The sequence below is a fragment of the Cyprinus carpio genome, chromosome A12, assembly GCF_018340385.1.
Source record: "Cyprinus carpio isolate SPL01 chromosome A12, ASM1834038v1, whole genome shotgun sequence".
Lineage (NCBI taxonomy): Eukaryota > Metazoa > Chordata > Actinopteri > Cypriniformes > Cyprinidae > Cyprinus > Cyprinus carpio.
Genome location: NC_056583.1, coordinates 25,017,226 through 25,039,725, shown reverse-complemented (window position 1 = coordinate 25,039,725; position 22,500 = coordinate 25,017,226). Strand labels below are relative to the sequence as shown.

The 22,500-nt window shown below is 39.0% G+C and overlaps 2 protein-coding genes across 2 annotated transcripts in view; both read right to left on the bottom strand.

Annotated features, from left to right (window-relative positions):
- ryr2a (ryanodine receptor 2a (cardiac)) overlaps positions 1-17,234 on the bottom strand; it is a 94,168-nt gene extending 76,934 nt beyond the window's left edge. The window contains 1 exon segment of the mRNA XM_042768151.1: positions 17,026-17,234. Coding sequence (XP_042624085.1) covers positions 17,026-17,070 — 45 coding nt within the window. The 5' untranslated portion in view covers positions 17,071-17,234.
- Positions 17,235-20,645: 3,411 nt separating this feature from the next.
- mtr (5-methyltetrahydrofolate-homocysteine methyltransferase) overlaps positions 20,646-22,500 on the bottom strand; it is a 19,572-nt gene continuing 17,717 nt past the window's right edge. Inside the window, exons 30-33 of the mRNA XM_042768150.1 lie at positions 22,191-22,391; positions 21,872-22,064; positions 21,544-21,656; positions 20,646-21,295 (exon numbers count right to left, since the gene is read on the bottom strand). Of these exons, the coding sequence (XP_042624084.1) occupies positions 21,209-21,295; positions 21,544-21,656; positions 21,872-22,064; positions 22,191-22,391 (594 nt within the window). The 3' untranslated portion in view covers positions 20,646-21,208. The remainder of the gene's footprint in view (positions 21,296-21,543; positions 21,657-21,871; positions 22,065-22,190; positions 22,392-22,500) is intronic.

Sequence of the window (22,500 nt, the reverse complement as noted above, 5' to 3'; positions counted from 1 at the left end):
CTACACACACTGATGGATGTGGAGTGCATGCGTGTGTGTGTGTGTGTGTGATTGTGGGGGCTCCACATCTGCCTCCACCAGGAAACCCCTCCACCTTTCCCCCGTAACCCCTCGTGTGTGTGTGTGTGTGTGTGTGTGTGTGTGTGTGTGTGTGTGTGTGTGATGGGCTCATTATCTGCAGCACTTCCTGAATGGCGACATCACAGAGAAGAGCCGACACATGAGACACTGCAGAAGATCTTCACAACATGCCACTGCAGATACAGGCAGGACTGCGGAAGAACAGCTCACGCTTGCGTGCGTGCGTGCGTGTGTGTGTGTGTGTGTCTGTGACGGGTTTCTCTGAAGCAGACAGACAGAAAGTCTCTGAATCTACACTGCTGTATACACACAATATCCACAACATCATCATGAAAGATTCAACAGACGTCATCTTAGAACATGACTGCATTAATCCACACACACACACACACACACACACACACACACACACACACACACACACACACACACACACACACACACACTTACACACTTCAACCTTAAACGCACTGAAGATTTAATGACGTGAAACTAACAAGCTAACAAACATCACAAAACATCAACATAAAGAGACTCGTGCTGCTGGAGACGGACAGAACTAAACATATATCATCAAATATTGAATATATAACCTTGATGAGCGTCAGGTGAGCGTCTCTGATGTTCAGTGTGATTGATTACAGCTCCAGCAATAAACATACGAACAGATCAATCACCTGTCACACACCGTCTCATACAATCCTCCATCAATCACCATCTAACAGCTTCATCATCTTCATCTCTCACACTGATATTACATACAATAACTCAGATAACCTATCAGACAATAAACTCTATTAACTTTAAATAAAAACAAAAATAATCGACTTCATGAAAACAGATTAAGGAAAACAGTTTTTACAACATCTACAGCAGATAAAGTATTACCACTTTAATATTGCAGGACATTTTCTTAGCTACCATTAAAAATAAATAAGTTTTTATTTATTTATTTATTATGTATCTGCCAGATTTGACCTTTTTATTCTTTAGATCTCTATCTGTATTAGCCATAAAAACAAACACAGGTCAGTCAACCACAATAATCAATAAACAATACATCGAATACTGCAGCAGCTGATGCAGCGAGAGCACACACACACACACACACACACACACACACACACACACACTTTAACAATGGAGACTAATCCTATTACATTAAGATGGAGTAACTTTGATGTGTGTGTGTGTGTGTGTTAATAGAAAGTGTGTTAATCTGATCAGACTGTGTGTGTTGCATATCATAGATGTCTTCCTTCCATTGACATATTTTTCTTTACAGTTATCTATAAACACTACAAACAAATCCAAACACACACACACACACACAACACTGACACATTATTACAATTACTGCACACGGCTGACATATATATCATCTGCACACATGAGCAGAAGCGTGTTGTTGAGAAGCAGATCATCACACGCCTGTGGCAATACAACACATCTGTGACCTACTGTAATAGAGCATCACTGCACACATCACAACACAATGAACACACAACCACCTTCACATCACATGACATGACCGCTGGCCATCCACACACACACACACACACAGAGGAACATGTACCCGAGTCACAGACATAAAGCAACGTATACATAGCAAATTGCAACTTCTTGATTCTTTTCAGTCACAAAATATAACTACTGTATATTACTGTCCAGCTCTAATCTGATCGATGGGAATATAAGACATGAAGATATTAAGATATTAGAAACATTAACATTATGATTTTTTGTAAGGCTGCTTTAAAACAATCTGTATTGTATAAAGTACTATAGAAATAAATGTTTTCATGTGTTTTGCTGTTATTGGCTTGATTAATGTTATTGATTCAATATTCACTGTTAATGATGACGTCACAAATGAAACTTTGAAAATAACACAAAAACAATAATGAATTCCTTGTCACAGAGTTGTGATCGATTATGAGACGTGTGACAATCAGCGTAGAGCATGACACATCTGTGTGTCTCATCTGAATGTGACAAGAGTAAATAGAGTTGTGTGTGTGTGATGATGCTGGAGGCTACAAGCATTTGTTTTCTACAAAACGACAACAAGCAGATGGAGCTACATAGAATATTAATGAAGTGTGTGTGTGTGTGTGTGTGTGTGTGTGTGTGTTATATCTGCTGCTGCTGATGGTGTGTGTGTGTGTGTGTGTGTGTGTGTGTGTGTTATTAAGTGGCTCCTCCAGATATAAATGCTGTAACTGTGAACAAGCCTTTAATCAAGTTACGCAGTGGAGCGATGGAGAAACGCCGGCACACAAGAGACAAATCTATTCTGATGAGAAATATCACCATTAACACACACACACACACACACACACACACACACACACACACACACACACACACACACACAAGTTCATTACTGAGTGCCTGTGTTTGTGTTTTTCTCTCTGCTGTGACATCAGAGCTTCATACCTCATATCATCATCATCATCTTCATCACGACTCTCAAACATGACACATTCTCAGCACTGCAGTGAGATTAACAGAAACACTGGAGATTTATCTGAGGCCAAACATGCGATCTGTGCATTAGATGCTGCCGTGAACATCCCGACCTGAGAAAGGATGAGGAAGGTTACATGTCTGTAAATAACACTAAACAAACGACTGCACGTTTGTGACGATACATGGCATGATGGGACTTAATACCCACAAATTCAGATATTGTCCCTTTAAGAGCTGCAAAAAATGAGACGAGCAGTTCAAATGCCATTACAGTATCTGTGTGTGTGTGTGTGTGTGTGTAGCTGCATGTCGCATCAGAGGAACAAACTGCACAGATGGCAACACACACACACACACACTACCTCCCTCACAGTCTCAGCAGAGAGCAACACACACACACCTCCTGTCAGTTGATTTATGTTTGTTTGGGTGTGCATGTTCATTAATGATTGTATATAGAGCACACTACTAAACACACACACACACACACACATCAGCAGCCCTCTCCATCATATGACAGCGAGATCACTGCGTGACGATGGACGTTTCATCGTGAGTTTAAACACACCAGCAGCAGCCGGCACTCATGTGTGACACGTGTGACCTGACGCGTCACCTGACTGTCACGTGTTTCCGAGATCCTGCTGATAACCTTGAACACGTATGAACAGCCTGAAATGATTGAGGCTAAAGTACACATGGACAGGTGGACTCATTTCATGTGTTATGTAGTCCATGATGCATAATGGACTGAATGACTGAATCTGAAGACTCATAAACAGTAAAATAATCTACAGCTTTTAGCAAATGGACTTGTTATTAACTTAAAAATGTAAAAAAAAAAAAAAAAAATTATTTCCAGACCCTTCACCCTCTCTGCTCATCTATGGTGTAATTAGCTGCAAACCTCCAAAATGTGCAGGAGGCAGCTGAAAACAACACAAACACTTCACTAATGCACAGCATTAAAACAAGACACAGAAGAATTAGTTACATTTATAAAGTGCTTTACATGAAAGCAGGGGAATCTCCTCATTTCCCTCTCCTTTTCCACATTTCAGTTTTGGACTTTTTGGACTTGGTTATCAAAGTGATCTTAAGTTTCCTGGAGGAAGAGTGCTTTAAGAACAGAAAACACAAAGGGCTGTAATAAACTCTGCTCAGTACACTGTTATCTGTGTCTCTGGAACATCTGTGTCTGCGTGTGTTCTTATTGTTATCAGACTCAGAGGCCAACCTTCACCCGAGCGTGTAGATGCTATTGTTTTTCTCAACATTAACATGTAAAACAATATAAACATGATAAACAAAGGCTGAATCGAGTGTATGTGCATTCTGTACTGTAATTGGCACTGTCTGCTTTATTTTTTTCATTTGCTCTGCTTGAGCTTGAATGTTTATGTTCTTTATATATATATTTATATACACACACACACACACACACACACACATAGTGGTGCACTTGGAATAGAATTTCTTTAACTAGAGGGTCAGTAAAGAAAAGGTTACTTGAATCATGTTGTTGTAACATTTTCAAGCTGACTAGTTAAAAATCGAGAATCAGTTAAATGTTCTGAAAAATTGAGATTTTATTTTTTTGCCATATCGACCAGCCCTATATTAAACCCATTTAAAAATCATAATACTATCGTGAATTCACAAACACTATGATTCAATTAAATAAATATTTGCAATGCAGGTTTAATATATGCACTTTATTTATATGTGTGTATTTACTCCATCTCTGCATATTGCTGGGTTTGGGTTTATTATAACGTTCATCTGAGAACGCATATTGTGCCATTTCATCAGATTTATAAGGTAATCAATATCTTCCTCAAAATGCTATCTGTTCATCACGACATCAAAATAAAAGCTCAAACCCTCTGAGTTTACATGTTTGAATATGTCCACATATTCAAGAAAATACAGTGGCTGTAGCAGTCGTAAAGAAATGGCCAAATATTAAAGATTAAGTAGACATTTTAAAGGCTATTGTTTACTTATGTCTATTTACATTACATTTATGTTTTGTTTATCTTTAAAATATTAATTAGATTTTTCTGTTTTCTAAATGTTTATTTGTGACAGTACTAATATATATATATACTGTATATATATATATATAATATTTTTTTTTTTTTTTTTTTTTTTTTACACACGTTTTCGACTAAAAGAAAACCTTAAGATATAGCATAACGTTGTTGTAGAACATTGTGTATAATGCCTAATCATAAGCTTGTTCAGAAATGGTGACAAAAACTTGATTATTAAAAAAATAATGTCTTTCTCTGTAAACGTCATTTAAATAAACAAATATTCAAATATTTGTTTTTTATGAGCCCAAATATTCAAATACAATATTTTTGAAAACTGCCTATCTCTAATTTTAACTTGCACTGCATTCTGTATAATATCACTGACTCAACTGCTATGACAAACAGTTTGCACATGGATGCTGTAAGAACACAAACAAGGGAACAAACACTGCAGACGAGACACATACACAGACTGCACCACTGGTGCCGTTACCTGTCTGAAACACAGAGACAGACAGACAGAGATCTGGCAGACGAGACTGAACTGCATTGCAGATAGAGTGATGGGTGTGTCGCTGTCTGCTGGACACCGAGAGGACAAACACACACAGTTAAAATAGCACTCAAAGTTTTAAGCATCAAGAACACACTAAATTGATCAGAAGTGACAGTAAAAACATGTATAATATTTCTATTTCAAAAGCATTTCAATTGCATATAAATGCTGTTCTTTTGAACTTTCTATTCATCTGTGAATCCTGAAAAATATTGTGCAGCACGACTGTTTTCAACATTGATAATAATCAGAAATGTTTCTTGAGCAGCAAATCATCATATTAGAATGATTTCTGAAGATCATGTGACACTGAAGACTGGAGTAATGATGCTGAAAATACAGCTGCACATCACAGAAATACATTACACTTTAACAGTTATTCACATAGAATACAGCTATTTTAAATTGTAATAATATTTCACAATATAACCGTTTTTACTGTATTTTTGAATAAATAAATGCAGCCTTGGTGAGCAGAAGAAACTTATTTTAAAAACATTTTAAAAATCGACTTTTGAATGTTTAGTATATGCACAGCCCACACACACAGTAAGTGCACTGCTGTGGTCAGGTGGTCAGTCTGATGTGTTCAGATGGGTGTTGTGTTCAGTACAGGCTAATACTGCTATAATCCATGTAACAGAGCTCAGATCAAATCCAGATTATCTGAACCTGCTGTAATCTCTCGCAGACGTTTACGCAGCTAATAAACACTCATATAAACGTCCTGTGATCATCACAAACACACACAGTTACACAGATAATACCTAACGAATTAACATTCATTCACACAATTTCATTTTGTCAAACTGCACCACAAAATGTTACAACATGAGAGAAAATTAATAATGAAAAACAATTATAAAAAAAAAAATGTGAAAAAAAAAGTGAAATCTGAATTTATTGACATAATATTTAATATAATATAACATACATAATATATAGAGTTAGAAAATTTGGGGAAATTAAATATAATTAGAAATTTACAAATACAATGCAAATGTCTTCAGGTATTCATCTCTAATGTTTGAAAACACTCTATTTGTTTTGTGTATGAACAGGTTTATGGGTAATTCATATGAAAACATTAAGTATACTAAATAAAAACTAAATTGACAGCGGTTATATGAATTTCATTCTATTTCAATTCTACTTCCTTAAATTCAGATTTTAATTATTTCATCACAATTCAGAAAAATAAAGTGAAGTGTAAAAGGCGTTTTAATTGGGCTGTGAACACTGATTATGAGTGTTTGTGTTCTCTGTGTGTCCAAGTGCACCAATACAGCTGCATCATTCACACTTTAAAATGAGCTGACCGCTGTCAGTCTCTCATCAGCTGATGACAGGTGGATATTGATCACTGATCACCTCACATAACATTACATGAGAGTGCTGCTGAGTCACGATGAGACCAGACAGCAGGAACCACAGACAGACAGTGTCACAAGCTCTTGGTGAATAAAGAAGATCTGTAAAGTCTCAAACCCAAAGAGATATTCTTTATAAAAGTTAAGACTCGTCCACGCCCCTCTAAAACACCTTATTTAAACACGCCCCCACATCTCTACATCTCTATGTGGGGAGATTTGCATAACGCTGCCCAAATGTTCATGCAAAGAAAGAAGGCGTAACCTTTGATTCTCACTGCTGCTGCTGACGCCATGTTGTGGAGACGCTGTTTCACTGTAAAATACTTTAATTGCTCTTCCAAAAGAGGACACAACTAGAAATCAGTGGTTAAGTTGTATTTCCAACACTGTTCCAGAACCCAAATATTCAGATGTGTGCAGCACACTTTATGGAGGACTGTGTCCTGATCCTGGGAGAGAAGACTACAATGCCGGCTGTTCTGGGTGAGTATTTGTTTTGGTTTTCAGTTTTTAAGTATTTTTAAATGTTTATTGGATTTTTAGTTTATGATTCAAACGTGAGTTTATATAGAGCAGCAGTTCTCAATTCCAGTCCTCACGCCCCCTGCTCTGCACATTTTGTATGTTCCTCTTATCACTTCAGACGTTTGTTCTATTCGTATGTAAGTGCCCTGAGAAGTGGACATCACAGGATATTCCACCATGATTCCAGTTCGAAGCAAACGTATATGTTCCATTCAAAGTGCATTGAAGTGTGCGAGATGTGAATTTAAATTATATTTATTTACAGATGTATATGATGTCACACATGTGGAAAATAATGTGTTTTTTAAACCTTAAACAACATAAACACATTTCATTACACCAAATACACAAAATAATGTTCTTTTCAGCAACATCATGTGACCCCTTTAAATGAAAATGACATCAAAACTTTTCTGAAGAAAACCGGTTCCCTTCAACAAAGATACATTCATATAAAAACACCCGTGCCGCGTTTTGATTTTGAAACAGTGCTCATGTTTATTCAACGAAGTCAAAGCCTTTTGGAAAATATATTCAGTGTTGATACTGTGGTGGGCCGACACAAATAAATCAAGGTATGTGAAACCCTGTGCATGTAGTTGTAGTGATGTTTAATCTGTTAGGGACACTTAATATCCAGTGATATCCTCGACTTGATTGCACAGACACTATTTAAACTGAACTGAGCTGGATGATGATATCACTGAATTCAGTGATGAATTGCCTTTGACTGAAAATTGAGTGTTTACTATTGTAATTTTGCACATTATTTTCCTATTTAATACTGCACCAAAAAGTACTTTGACACAATCTGTATTGTTAAAAGTGCTATATAAATAAAGGTGACTTGACTTATTCTGTTTGAACATCCTGACTGAGTGATGCAAGTTTGAAACTTTAAAACCTGAGAGAAAATTGTGATTTTCAAGCCTGGGGAATGTCACAGAAATGAATGAAATCTTAAGTCATCATAGACATTTCAGTGGTCAGCATGAATGTCTGTAGTTACACATCTGAAGGACACTTAGAATCACAGCCACTCACTTATTTGTAAAAATCCTGTAATGCACAAAAGAACAGAAAGCATGTGTGGGAACCCTGCGTGGTAAAAGCACGGTACTTCCTGAGAGCAGCTGTGTGGAGCATCTCTCAGGAGCAGCACCTGACTCTTGTTGGGTATTTTTGGACTGAAGTGCCTGAATCTCTATGAACACATGTAGGAGTGAGAGCGGAGTACTACACTATTACACAACACACACACACACACACACACACGTTTGTCCTTTCATGACGGTTGCAGCTGAAGGGAAGTGTGTGTTTGGTTCCAGCATCCAGCTGATGACAGCAAACACACACCGAGGAAGAATCCTGCTCATAATCACATCAGCTCTGATCATCTCAGCATGTCTCATCATAATCAATGACAGTTTAATGAACAGAAACGAGCTCCTCCTTCCATCCAGATCACCTAGTGACACAGCGATCATCATGGGCTGCTAGCTCAAATAAACTGAATCTAAACTAGTTCCTGTTTCCTCTCCAGGTCAATTCAGGCAGTTAATATGAAGCTTTCCAGAAGAAGCCGAGCTCTAGTAGTAGATCAGTGACTGAGTCACTTCAAACATGTGATTCCTCTCAGCAGAAGAGAGCTTGAACTTCTGCTGCTCACAGTGTGGGAGGACCACGTTCAACCATCGACACAGAGCCTTCTCTGGAAACACAGCTTCATCAAACAGAAAGAAATCAAACCACATCTTGATCTCCCTTCAGTGATAAATGGGTCATGAGGATTTATTTATTCCCTGAGCTCCAATTTGATGCTACAGTATAACTATAACGATAACTAATAGCTATAATGATAACTACTCAATAACTTGATAACTCAATAACTAACAATAACCCCAACCACAATTACGACCACAAAATAGTGAAAACTATAACAGTACCTATAGTGATAATGATATTGGCTGTCAATGCTTTTATTATTAGTCAGCTACAAAAAAATAATTCTAAAAGTGATTCCAGAGATATTGTTCCTCTGTGATGTTATCGGTATATTTGTGGTGTGGTGACTTCACTGTTTTCATAGAACTGGAATTACTACATTTTTATGGTTATAGTTATCATTCTTGGTGTCAACAGGCGTTAATCTAGTTATTTATGACTATATTCCAGCCTTAGATGAAGGAAACTGTACTGAGGTCAAGGCAGCAGGACGTGTGGAGGTGATGGTGTGTGTGCTGAAGGCCGCAGAAGCTCTAGTTTGGCTGTAGGTTCACTATAAATAGTGTACGTCTGCAGCGGTGCGGTGTGAAGTCATTACTCACGCCCTCCGCTGGCTTTATGTAGGCTGCTCTGACGTTTGGGGGTCAAACTCTGAAGAACAACCACAAAGTTCTGCTACTTTCCACAAGGACTCAAGAACACAGGAGAAAGCAGGTCAGCTCTCACACATATTCTCTGTCTGCTGCTGCCGCATTAGCGCTCGATGCTCGGATGGTCTGGAATAATTCATCCTGAAATCCAGGAGCGACAGGGAACGTTCACAGAGACCAATTACTACAGTCAAGTTGAGCTGCTGCTCTAATCCGGTTTGAATCCAGTAATCCGCTTTTAATGTGAAGACACGGTAAAATCACTGACACACACTGAACAAAAGTTCTGAAATAAAGAGCTCAGAAGGATAAAAATAAACCCACGAAGACAGGGACTGAGACCATCTGAGACATCACTTCACTCGTGACAGATTGTTTTGTCATTTTTATACCAATAATTCTTGTGTCTAGATGTATTTTTTCAGCTGTTTTGTGGTTCAGCAGGTGAAACGGTGCATCTGATCATTTAGGGCAGTAGCAGCACACTCTCCTCACAGCAATCACTGAGTATAAGCACTAGTACTAGTGATGAGTGACTCAACAAACAGAGGGCAGGAGTGGAGAGAATCTCCTCTGCTCGCTTCTTTTGGTGCACTAGAGCACTCCCCACTGATCAATCAGATTACATAAGCACACTGCAGAGAGAGAGAGAGAGAGAGAGAGAGAGAGAGAGAGAGAGAGAGAGAGAGAGAGACAGGCTGCAGCAGCAGAATCAGAAAAGAAGAGAAAATATGAGAGATTGAGACTTAAAACATATTGAATGCTGTGATGTTATATAACAAAACATCTCTGATAAAAATAACACATAAATAAATAAATTATATATGCACTACTGGTCAAATCTTGGAATATTTCAGATTTTGAGATGTTTTTGAAAGAAGCCTCGTCTACTCATCAAGGCTGCATTTATTTGATCAGAAATACAGCAAACAGTGAAATATTATTAGAATGTAAAACAGCTGTTTTCTGTGTGAATCTCTGTTAAAGTGTAATTTATTTCTGTGATGTGCAGCTGTATTTTCAGCATCATTACTCCAGTCTTCAGTGTCACATGATCTTCAGAAATCATTCTAATATGATGATTTGCTGCTCAAGAAACATTTCTGATTATTATCAGTGTTGAAAACAGTTGTGCTGCACAATATTTTTGAGGAAATATGTTTCTTGATAAGAAAATATGTTTCACACTTAAGACTGGAGTAATGTTGCTGAGAATTCAGCTTTCCATCACAGGAATTAATTACATTTTACAATATATTCACAGTATCACTTTTTTTTACTGTATTTCTGACCAAATAAATGTAGCCTAAATGAGCAGAAGAGACTTCATTCAAAAACATTAAACAGAGTCAGTTCTCCTCAAGTTCACACAGGTGTAGAGAATGACATTAACTAGCAGCATCATTCACTGACTAACCACAAACAAACACAATACTGCCTGTCTTCATCGGTTTGGCACTTCAGACTCAGACTTCTGTCTATCAAATGTGTCTTTATTCACAGTAAACCACTATCAGCACTGAGTCTGGTCTGTGTTAGATGATCGCCTCATTCGTGTGATTGTGGAATGTTCTCCAGCTGATTGGTCCACACACACACACACACACACACACACACACACACACACACACACACACACACACACACACACGTGTCTCCATCTGCATACTAAGAGCTAATGAAACTGCCACTGATGGAGCGCTTTATAAACGAGGCCACTAACAGTGTCACCGCGCATCATTATGTCTGAACCACGTGAATGATGATGGACGGAGCGTTTAACAAACACCACCGTGGGAAAGACAAATGGCCAGCGGCCGCTCACTAACAACCACTGGAGTCATTTTCATCAATACTGAACATGTCCATCTGAACTACACGCATCTCATCATGGACAGCAAACACACTTCATCGGTCCAAACAATGGAAGCTTGGTCATCAGAGAACAGGAAACCTTCACAAATGTTCTAAAATGATAATTCATCAATATTTCCTTTAATGCAAATAAAGAGCTGGAAGATCAACATATGTCAATCAAACAGCAGCTGTTTAGTGTCGTGTGAGTGCCTGTTTTCCACTTCCTGTCTGAAAAGGTCAGTGTGAGCGGTGCTCTGAATATCAGCTCACATCACTGGTTCATTCACAGCAGAAAGGTCACAGTCAAAGGCTTGTTCACTTCAAAGATAAACACACACACACACACGAGGGCTAGTGCACACACACACACACACACACACACACAGACAGTCCAGGTGAACAGGACACAGCGGTGCTGCAGCTCACCTGCAACAGCAGACGTGTTTCTGTTGTGTGTTTCACTATATCAACACATGAACTTCATCTGAGAGTCAAACAACCCCCCGAAATAAACGTTCAGTTTAACTTGAAGAAATTATGACAGAAATACATTACTAAGAATATACTTCTCAAAGGAACAATAATACAGTTATAAAATTGTTTTTAAAAGTAATAACATGCAATATTTCACCCATGTTTTCATTTAAACAGTTCACCTCTGTTGTGCAGTGTTTGCCAAAAATTAAACTAATTGTTTGATTAAATACTACATTGTTTTAAATCACTCTCACGGACCTTTCCCTGGACTCAGTTTGACTCGATTCGAGCAGCTGAGTCTTTAGCCATCTTCAAAAAATTTGTAAAGACATCTTTTTTCGTCAGCACCTGACCAATTAATACTAGCACTTATCTATTCTATTCTACTCATTTTTTCTGATTTATTTATGTATTTGATTTTCTAATTAATTTATTATTTGAAAAAGCCTTGCTATGTGTACTGTGCTAGACTAAGACTTGTCACTTCACTTGTATAGTGCTGCTCTCTCGTTGGTCTGAGTGCTTCTGTTTTGTAAGTCACTTTGGATAAAAGTGTCTGCTAAATGATTAAATGTAGATGTTTTATACATTCATTTAATTACAGCTATTTTTGTTTTCAATTTTTTTTTATTAAAACATAAAACACAAAATTCAATCAGGATTCAGCCGGAGATCACCCAGAATGCAGTGCTTCCACATGGACAGCACATCACTGCTGGAAGAGACCGATGGGAGCTGATATCACAAACACACACACCTTCAGGAGCATCAGCTGAATCTTATCACTCTTTCAGTGCAGCAGCAGATCTGAAGCTCACAGCTGCATGTGTGTGTGTGTGTGTGTGTATGTTTACACAGCATCTCTGAGCACATCCTGTTATAACAACACCACAAAGGCCATACAATAATACCCATTTATCATTCTTTGCCGCCTGCCGTCACACACACACACACACACACACACACAGCTGCATGTGAGTTGTGGGATGTTAATTGCGACACTCACAGTGCAGCAGCAGCAGCATCTGTCATTAATAAAAGTCAAGAGCCAATTGAACAGTCGATTCTTATTGGCCAAACGAGCACGTCACTGCAGAGAACAGAGGATGCATACATGCAGCGCCGCTGAACACACACACACACACACTCGCTCTGTTCACAGGATGAACACATTCACTGACTCTCATAAATGATCTTCACTGAATCCCAAATGAATCAACCGATCAGCTGGCTTCTCCAGTGACGAAACTAACAGCTGATCTGAGCAAACACTAGAGCTGATGGCGTTTCACACACACACACTCGCACACACACACACACACACTCACACACACACACTACGGTCCAGCTGTTTAACAGACATATTAACCAGCACAACAGCACTAACTACCCACTAGTTAACACTATTATCCGCTCAGATGCCCTGACTGATGATTAATGGTCACATGACATGCAGGTAAACATAAAATATTTCATCTTTTTCATATTTTGTTTTATTTAGATGTTTTTATTTTATTTTCATTTTATTTCTAACAAAAAAATTCATTTTTTAGTGTTTTATTTTGATTTGAATTTTACATTTATAAAAGTGAAAAAAAGTGAAAATTTGTTTGTTTTATTCTGATCTCACAACAGCAGTAAAGACACACACACACACACACACACACACTCTTGTGCTGTGCTCGAGCACCAGCACTACATCACAGTGACACCAGAGCGAGAAACTCTTCCTGTCTCTCTCTCTGTGTTTCGCTCTCTTAATTACACAGTAAATCAGACAGACCTGCAGTGACTCTATTAAACACACACACAGCTCTCTCCCCGCTGTACAAGCAAACAAACACACACACACACACACACACTCTGTTCTAACGGCTCGAGACCGACATCATCACAGAGTTCCTCCACTCATCAGTGTTAAGTGACGTGACATGCAGCCAAGTATGGTGACCCATACTCAGAATTGGTGCTCTGCATTTAACCCATCCAAAGTGCACACACACAGCAGTGAACACACACACAGCAGTGAACACACACACACACCGTGAACACACACCCGGAGCAGTGGGTATCATTTATGCTGCGGCGCCCGGGGAGCAGTTGGGGGTTCGGTGCTTTGCTCAAGGACACCTCAGTAGTGGTATTGCAGGCCCGAGACTCGAACCCACAACCTTAGGATTAGGAGTCAAACTCTCTAACCACTAGGGCCATGACTTCCCTTCCCAATAAGGGTCAATCTGAAAAATCAAACGAAGTGTCTACAGAATTCACTATGTAATGGACCATAGAATCAGCTATAGAGTTCACTACAGAAATCACTAGAATTCAATATAGAATTCACTATAAAGTTTACTACAGAGTTCATTACAGAATTCACTACAGAATTAACTAGAGTTCACTACATAATTCACTATGAAATTGACTAATCGACTATAGAGTTCACTATAGAGTTCACTAGAATTTGATATATAATTCACAGTGGAGTTTACTATATTTACTACAGAATTCACTATAGAGTTAACTACAGACTTCATTACAGAATTAACTATAGAGTTCACTACAGAATTCACTATGAAATTGACTAATCGACTATAGAGTTCACTATAGAGTTCACTAGAATTTGATATATAATTCACAGTGGAGTTTACTATATTTACTACAGAATTCACTATAGAGTTAACTACAGACTTCATTACAGAATTAACTATAGAGTTCACTACAGAATTCACTATGTAATTGACTATAGAATCGATTATAGAGTTCACTACAGAAATCAATAGAATTCTGTATATAATTCATTATAGTTTACTATATTTACTACAGAATTCACTATAGAGTTAACTACAGACTTCATTACAGAATTAACTATAGAGTTCACTACAGAATTCACTATGTAATTGACTATAGAAACGATTATAGAGTTCACTACAGAAATCAATAGAATTCTGTATATAATTCATTATAGTTTACTATATTTACTACAGAATTCACTATAGAGTTAACTACAGACTTCATTACAGAACTCACTATAGAGTTCACTACAGAATTCACTATGTAATTGACTATAGAATCGATTATAGAGTTCACTACAGAAATCAATAGAATTCTGTATATAATTCATTATAGTTTACTATATTTACAATAGAATTCACTATAGAATTTACTAGAGTTCATCACAGAATTCACTTTAATGTTCACTAGTGAATTCACGATATAATTGCCTATAGAATTCACTGTAGAACACTCTAGAAGCTCCCTGATAAAAACACACACATGTGGGTGAAATCAATAAAATCTTATATCAAGAAATAATTGACTTTTATTAATTTAATCACAGTAATGATACGTATCATGATATAGTAAACCAATCAGTAAAGCTGCTTTGAAGCGATCATGAAAAGTGCTGCATAAATAAACCTGACTTGCCTTATTAATCATATTTCTGACACAAAACAATATTGAAATGCATGACAGATGCTGGCGGCTGCTATTGGCTGAAGCGGCTGGACAGGCGTCCAATCAGAGCGTCTCAACTCCACGTGGCCGAGGACGGTGAGGTCGTCTGCTCATGACACAAATGTTTGTTTTCAGGTCAGACTCAAACTCTGAGCTCGACAGAAGAGAGACAGACAGCTCCACACTCCTCTGCTCATTTATCTTCCCTCTCGATTATATAACAGGAGAATCTTATCAAATATTAATGTTGTGTGGAGAGAGAGACAGAAGAGAGAAAGCAGGCAGTTTGACGGTCGCACTGCTGTTACAAAATCTCTTTCCCAGGTTACACTGCAAGACTCCGTCTGTAAGATTACATCACAGCCATGTGCGGCTCATGATTCGCCTCGAAACACAACGGACAGGATGCTTAAAGAAAGTCGCTCTGGATAAAAGCATCTGCTAGATGCAGAAATGTAACTGTAAGACCAACTACAGTTTCTGTATTGTAACATAAAACACATCTTTACTACAGTCAGCCTCATTGCTTTATTTATGAGTTTGTCATTTTTGCATCATTTTTGCATCAAAGCAATAATTCATGAATTGTTCAACAAATGATTCATGGAGAATTTTTAAATTATAATGTTTTTCAATTACATATGTAAACGATTGAAGGAAAATTATGATTGATGTTTTAAATAAAAAAAATGCTTGTTATATGTATGCACACATATATAAATTATAATTATACAGTAATGTCACAATGCACAAAATGATGCTCGGTTTTCTTTCTTTGTTCACTCTTCCTGAGGTGAATATGATCCAGACGTGCTGGCAGCTTTCCTGAGATGCAGTTCTTCAGATGCATCATTATATCCAGTGCATGCCATAGCAGTGATCTGAGTGTGTTCATATACACCACACACACACACACACACACACACACACACACACACTGGACTCAGTCCCGTCTAACCCGCACTGCATTGAGCTGTAGGGGTGGAGGAGGGAATCAGTGCCGTTTTCTACATGTAATGCTTGCTAATGATTTTCTGCTGGTGTGTTTACTGAAGGCGTAAGAAGGCGCTTCTATCTGTTCATCAGGGCGATTTGGGTGTTTCTGTGCTGCTGGAACAACAATCAGCGGATCGATTGCAGGCAGAACTGATGCATGAGGTTCTAGACGAACCAAAGTCCACACAAACACAGCGATGCTGCAAACATCTGCACTGACGACACTCATGAATGCAAAGAAGCCACAGGCAATACGACCTCACCTTGTTATTATTACTGATCACAAACACTTATTCACATCAGACCTACACCATCATCACAGATTCCTGAACTCTGCATCTGATATATTTGGTAACACACATGACTGTGAAACACACCTGCTCCACATCTATAACCAACACAGTACGCATCCAGTCAGCTGCACTGTTCCTGTAGTTCTTCTCATGTCCTGTGTTTGCTGTATCATCTGTGATCCAGTGACTGTTAATGCAGCACATTCCCACACCGATCAATAATAACGCCTCTATTAATGCATACTGTACTGAATCAATCATTTCGATAATCTGCAGCATTTATGCAGCATAACATCACAGTAAACAGCGCGTCTGCAGTGGAGCTCTGACTTCATGCGCACTGCATCCGCCTTCATAAGCGCTCGGTGTCCTCACACCCACGTTCATCAGTTCAGGCGCAGAGAACCGGACGGAAGCCGGTGACTCCCGCAGCATCAGCACCACTGCATCAGCACCGCATCACACACACACACACACACACACACACACACACACACACACACACAGGCCAGCGCAGGTACTCACGGTCCGTAAGAACTGGATCTCATCTTCGGCTTCGCCGTCCGTCATGGTTCGGCGTGGGTTCGGAGCCTCTCACCGGACAGATGAAGCTCTCAGGCGGCGGCGGCGAAGGCTCTGATGCGGGTGTAACGGGTGTCTCCTGCCGCGTTCTCATTGGACGGCTGACATACTCAGAGGCGGGGCTATGCAGATGAGCGTGCGGTGAGTGTGTGGCTGCGGCGGGAGCGCGCCCTCTGCTGGATGACCGTTAAAACCGGTTAAACCCGTTACAGCATCGAGCAGCGCCATCACGAGGACACCAGAGCGAACACGACTCTATCCGTGTAAAACGTGTAAAAAAAAATGTTGAGGCAAACTAAAGTAAACGATCATGTTCATGAATATGAAAGGACGGAGTTCTGAACCTGCAGATTCTGTAGTTTAAGCAGAATGACGCAGTTCTCCAGAACCAACAACAACAACACGAATATCAGTTTTCTTACAACAGAACAGTAAAGAAGTACTTTATATCGAGTAACTTACATTTTAGTCAAAAGTTTTCCAGTCCCACAGCAGAGCAGAAGAGCTACACGAAACCGATCCGCGACGATAACGACTGTGAGCCGTTAGAGCGGGAAAATTAGCGCGGGATTTTTAAAATAAAAATAGCGTTCGTGCGTTAACGAGGCTAATAATTAATAAAATGCAGAAATTAGAAATAAAAATTTTAAAAACCAACCGATCCAAATATAAAAACCTGAAATATTTGTTAAATAATATTTATACCTGCATGTCAGTGTCACGTGACCAGCTGACAGCCTCGAACATGTTAACGTAGATAAATAATTGAAACATTAACATAAAATCCAAACTTTACTTTAGCACAAACGTTAATATCTAAATTAACATTTAAATGTATGTATGAAATATAAACTGATACCAGTGTTACTGTTTTTGGCTAATAACTAATGTAATATTATAATTTTAATAATGTAAGTCCTACAGATTTTGTTTATAAGAAAAACCGAAAGCCCCAGTATCTGTTCTACACGGACTCATCAGGCTGTAAAGGACAGTAGAAACGATGGACGCCATAGAAAAATGCTGAAATTAACTGTCCTGTTAATAAAACACTAACACTGACTAAAGTGTGCACTAATGTACCATTTACAAATTCACCGATACAGAACATCTGAATACATAAATTTAGATCTGGGAAAAGTCATCCCATAATATGCACATATACATTAGTATTTCTGACACACATTTCAATTTTATGCATCCCAATGACATTATTAAGATAACTATCTTACATTGGGAAGATGTGAGCATGAACTCAACCTGATGATCGTGATCTGAGATCTAAAGAGTTTCTCCAGCTTCAGTCTGACCAACACGACCAACAACTCATCTACAAACCCGATTCCAAAAAAGCTGGGAAACTGTACAAATTGTGAGTAAAAGTAAAAGGAATGGAATAATTTACAAATCTCATAAACTTATATTTTATTCACAATAGAATATAGATAACATATCAAATGTTGAAAGTGAGACATTTTGAAATGTCATGCCAAATATTGGCTCATTTTGGATTTCATGTGAGCTACACATTCCAAGAAAGTTAAGACAGGTAGCAATAAGAGGCCGGAAAAGTTAAATGTACATATAAGGAACAGCTGGAGGACCAATTTGCAACTTATTAGGTCAACTGGCAACATGATTGGGTATGAAAAAAGAGCCTCTCAGAGTGGCAGTGTCTCTCAGAAGTCAAGATGGGCAGAGGATCACCAATTCACCCAATGCTGCAGTGAAAAATAATGGAGCAATATCAGAAAGGAGTTTCTCAGAGAAAAATTGCAAAGAGTTTGAAGTGATCATCATCTACAGTGCATAATATCATCCAAAGATTCAGAGAATCTGGAACAATCTCTGTGCTTAAGGGTCAAGGCCGGAAACCATACTGGATGCCCGTGATCTTCGGGCCTTTAGACGGCACTGCATCACATACAGGAATGTTACTGTAATGAATATCACAACATGGGCTCAGGAATACTTCCAGAAAACACTGTCGGTGAACACAATCCACAGTGCCATTCACCGTTGCCGGCTAAAACTCTATAGGTCAAAAAAGAAGCCATATATAAACATGATCCAGAAGTGCAGGCGTTTTTTCTCTGGGCCAAGGCTCATTTAAAATGGACTGTGGCAAAGTGGAAACCTGTTCTGTGGTCAGACGAATCAAAATTTGAAGTTCTTTTTGGAAAACTTGGATGCCATGTCATCTGGACTAAAGAGGACAAGGACAACCCAAGTTGTTATCAGTGCTCAGTTCAGAAGTCTGCATCTCTGATGGTGTGGGGTTGCATGAGTGCGTGTGGCATGGGCAGCTTACACATCTGGAAAGGCACCATCAATGCTGAAAGGTATATCCAAGTTCTAGAACAACATATGCTCCCATCCAGACGTCGTCTCTTTCAGGGAAGATCTTGCATTTTCCAACATGACAATGCCAGACCACATACTGCATCAATTACAACATCGTGGCTGCGTAGAAGAAGGATCCGGGTACTGAAATGGCCAGCCTGCAGTCCAGATCTTTCACCATAGAAAACATTTGGTGCATCATAAAGAGGAAGATGTGACAAAGAAGACCTAAGACAGTTGAGCAACTAGAAGCCTGTATTACACAAGAATGGTTATAAAAGAATGGTTACTGTTATAAAAAGAAGAGGGGATGCCACACAGTGCTAAACATGGCCTTGTCCCAACTTTTTTGAGATGTGTTGATGCCATGAAATTTAAAATCAGATTATTTTTCCCTTAAAATGATAAAAGAATGTCAGTTTAAACATTTGATATGTCATCTATGTTGTATTCTGAATAAAATATTGAAATTTGAAACTTCCACATCATTGCATTCTGTTTTTATTCACAATTTGTACAGTGTCCCAACTTTTTTTGGAATCGGGTTTGTACTTCCCTTAACCCCTTAACTGTCACACACATTTTTGAACATAGACTTGAAAGTGCACTTTCCAAACAAAAATTTTTATAATTCATGAACAAAAACATTTTATAACATGATATTGATGTACCATTTTCATGGTAATGCAATGTCTGATTTTAAAATGGGTTTTAAAGGATGAATTTTGAGATTTTAAGTTTTCAGTTGATATATAATTTCTTTTTATTTCTAAAGTGTGAATGAGAAAAAGGCAACGAAGAAGACTTTTTTTTTGACAAGGTCAGAACTCCTGTTATGAAGTAGATTTTTGAGGGTGCACTCTTGTCATAAATTAATCTATTTCTTTTCCTACATAATTTTTAACAAAAAACATTGGTAAAATATCTATTTAGGAGTCTTAGACCTTTCCAACAATATATAGTTTGTCATGATTAGATGAGGATTTAGTGAAGTAAACGTAGGCGTCCCGTATACGGGACGGGGTGACAGTTAACAGGTTAATAAATCAGATTTTGAATCCCATATTTTCACTGTGGTCTCAGACCTTCGAATGCACTTGTGTGTGTGTGTGTGTGTGTGTGTGTGGATTTGTATTCCTTATTTTTTGTGTGGGTTTCAGACTTAGTGTGTTTGAGAGTGTGTTTGTGTGTGCGCGTTAATGTTAATATATTCACGAGAGTTTTGATTTAGAGCCCGTTTATCTGAAAATATAGAAAGCACATCTTTCAGTGTTCATCTTAACAAATGTTAAATGATCAGTTTCACTCATTTTTTCCTCAGTTCAGTAAAATTAACAGAATGAAACAAATCCTAAAACTAGAATAAAACAGCAGGATTGTGCGTAACATTTAAAGCACCGTACTGAACAAGTGGTCCTTATGTTTTTCAAGCCACCGTCTAAAATGAATACTCAAACTCTGACCTCACTGAATTTACTGCGCTCACAGTCAGAAACCTGATCAGATTAAAAGATGAAATCACAATCGAACAGAAGTGAGTAAAGGATCTGCTGGAGTCTGTAAGTTCGGCTGGTCTTCTGTACCATTATTTTCTTTAAATCTCATAAGAAATCAATTTATAAAACCCACAGGCCTACAAATAAAATAAGTGCTCGTCACTGTTTTATTAAAAATAGAAATGTAATTAAAAGCAGGGCTCTAGATAGCACCTCTGTAGTGTAAAGATAATACTTGATATTAAAATCCCTAATCTGAGCCAAAACAAGATCCGAGCGGTTTGGTGTCAGTCGGTGTCGTAGCCCAGGATCGGACCCAACCACCGCTCCACCTCCGCCACCTCCATCTGCTTCCTGTGCGCGTAATCCTCCACCTGACCCACAAACACAGAGAGAGAGAGAGACGGAGGTCACGCAGACCCACACTCACAGATCCTACAGCATTATAAAGTCTTGCAATCACACAAATAAACAAAACATAATGAATAAATGCAAATACTACTGGCCACATCATTTGGAATTGAGCGGAAATTTGTCACTGTTCTGGAAAAACCACTTCCTTGATCTGATTGGTGTGTACTCTGAATGCTTCCTGTGAGGAAGAGATGAGTCTGGTTCATACCTGCTCTTTAGTGATTTTACCCACAGCGAAATAACAGGATTTGGGGTTGGAGAAATACAGGCCGGACACGGAAGCAGCGGGAGTCATGGCCAGAGACTCGGTCAGAGCGATACCTGCAGGAGAACATGAGGAGACGCTTTATGACCCCTTCACCACAGGGACAGAAACATCTGAGGAACTCAGAGCTTACTCTAGAGACCAGTTTCTGGAAGGAAATAGAAGTGTTTAAAGACTGCACAATTCTAACATTCTCAGAATCGATCCGTTTCTCGGTTCTAGAATAGAAGGACGCGATTCCCACAAATTTTGGGATGGGTCCTCCTCTCACCGGTTTTGTCCTGTATGTCTGCGAGTTTCCACATGGTGTGTTTCTCGGTGTGGTCGGGTTGGCTGGGGTACCCTGCGGCCGGACGGATCCCTTCGTACCGCAGCCGGTGCAGGTCAGACGCCGGCAGATCCTCCTCACAGCTGTAACCCCACAGATCCCTGCGCACACGAGCGTGCAGCTCCTCCGCGAACGCCTGCCGCAAACACAACACACGGGCAGACGCATGCCTCACAGGTCAGTCAGACCGTTTAACAATCACTAGGAGCATACTGACTCATTATAATGTTTAGTGTGTGTGTGTGTGTGTGTGTGTGTGTACCTCAGCGAGCCGGTCCGCCAGGGCTTTGACCATGATGCTGCTGTAATCATCTCCCTGCTGCTCAAACTTCTGACAGAGCTCTTCTGCTCCAAACACAGACACGGCGAACAGACCCACGTAATCCTGAACACCGCTGCCACGAGGAGCCACGAAATCAGACAGACACAGGTACGGCTCGGAGCTCGCCGAGTCCTTCTCCGCCTGCAGAGGACGCAGCAAACATCTCAACACCGCTCTATTATTGTGATCAGGGCTGGGCGATTCAGAGAATTTTACTTTGAACTAATTTTGCAGATTATGAAAACAGCAT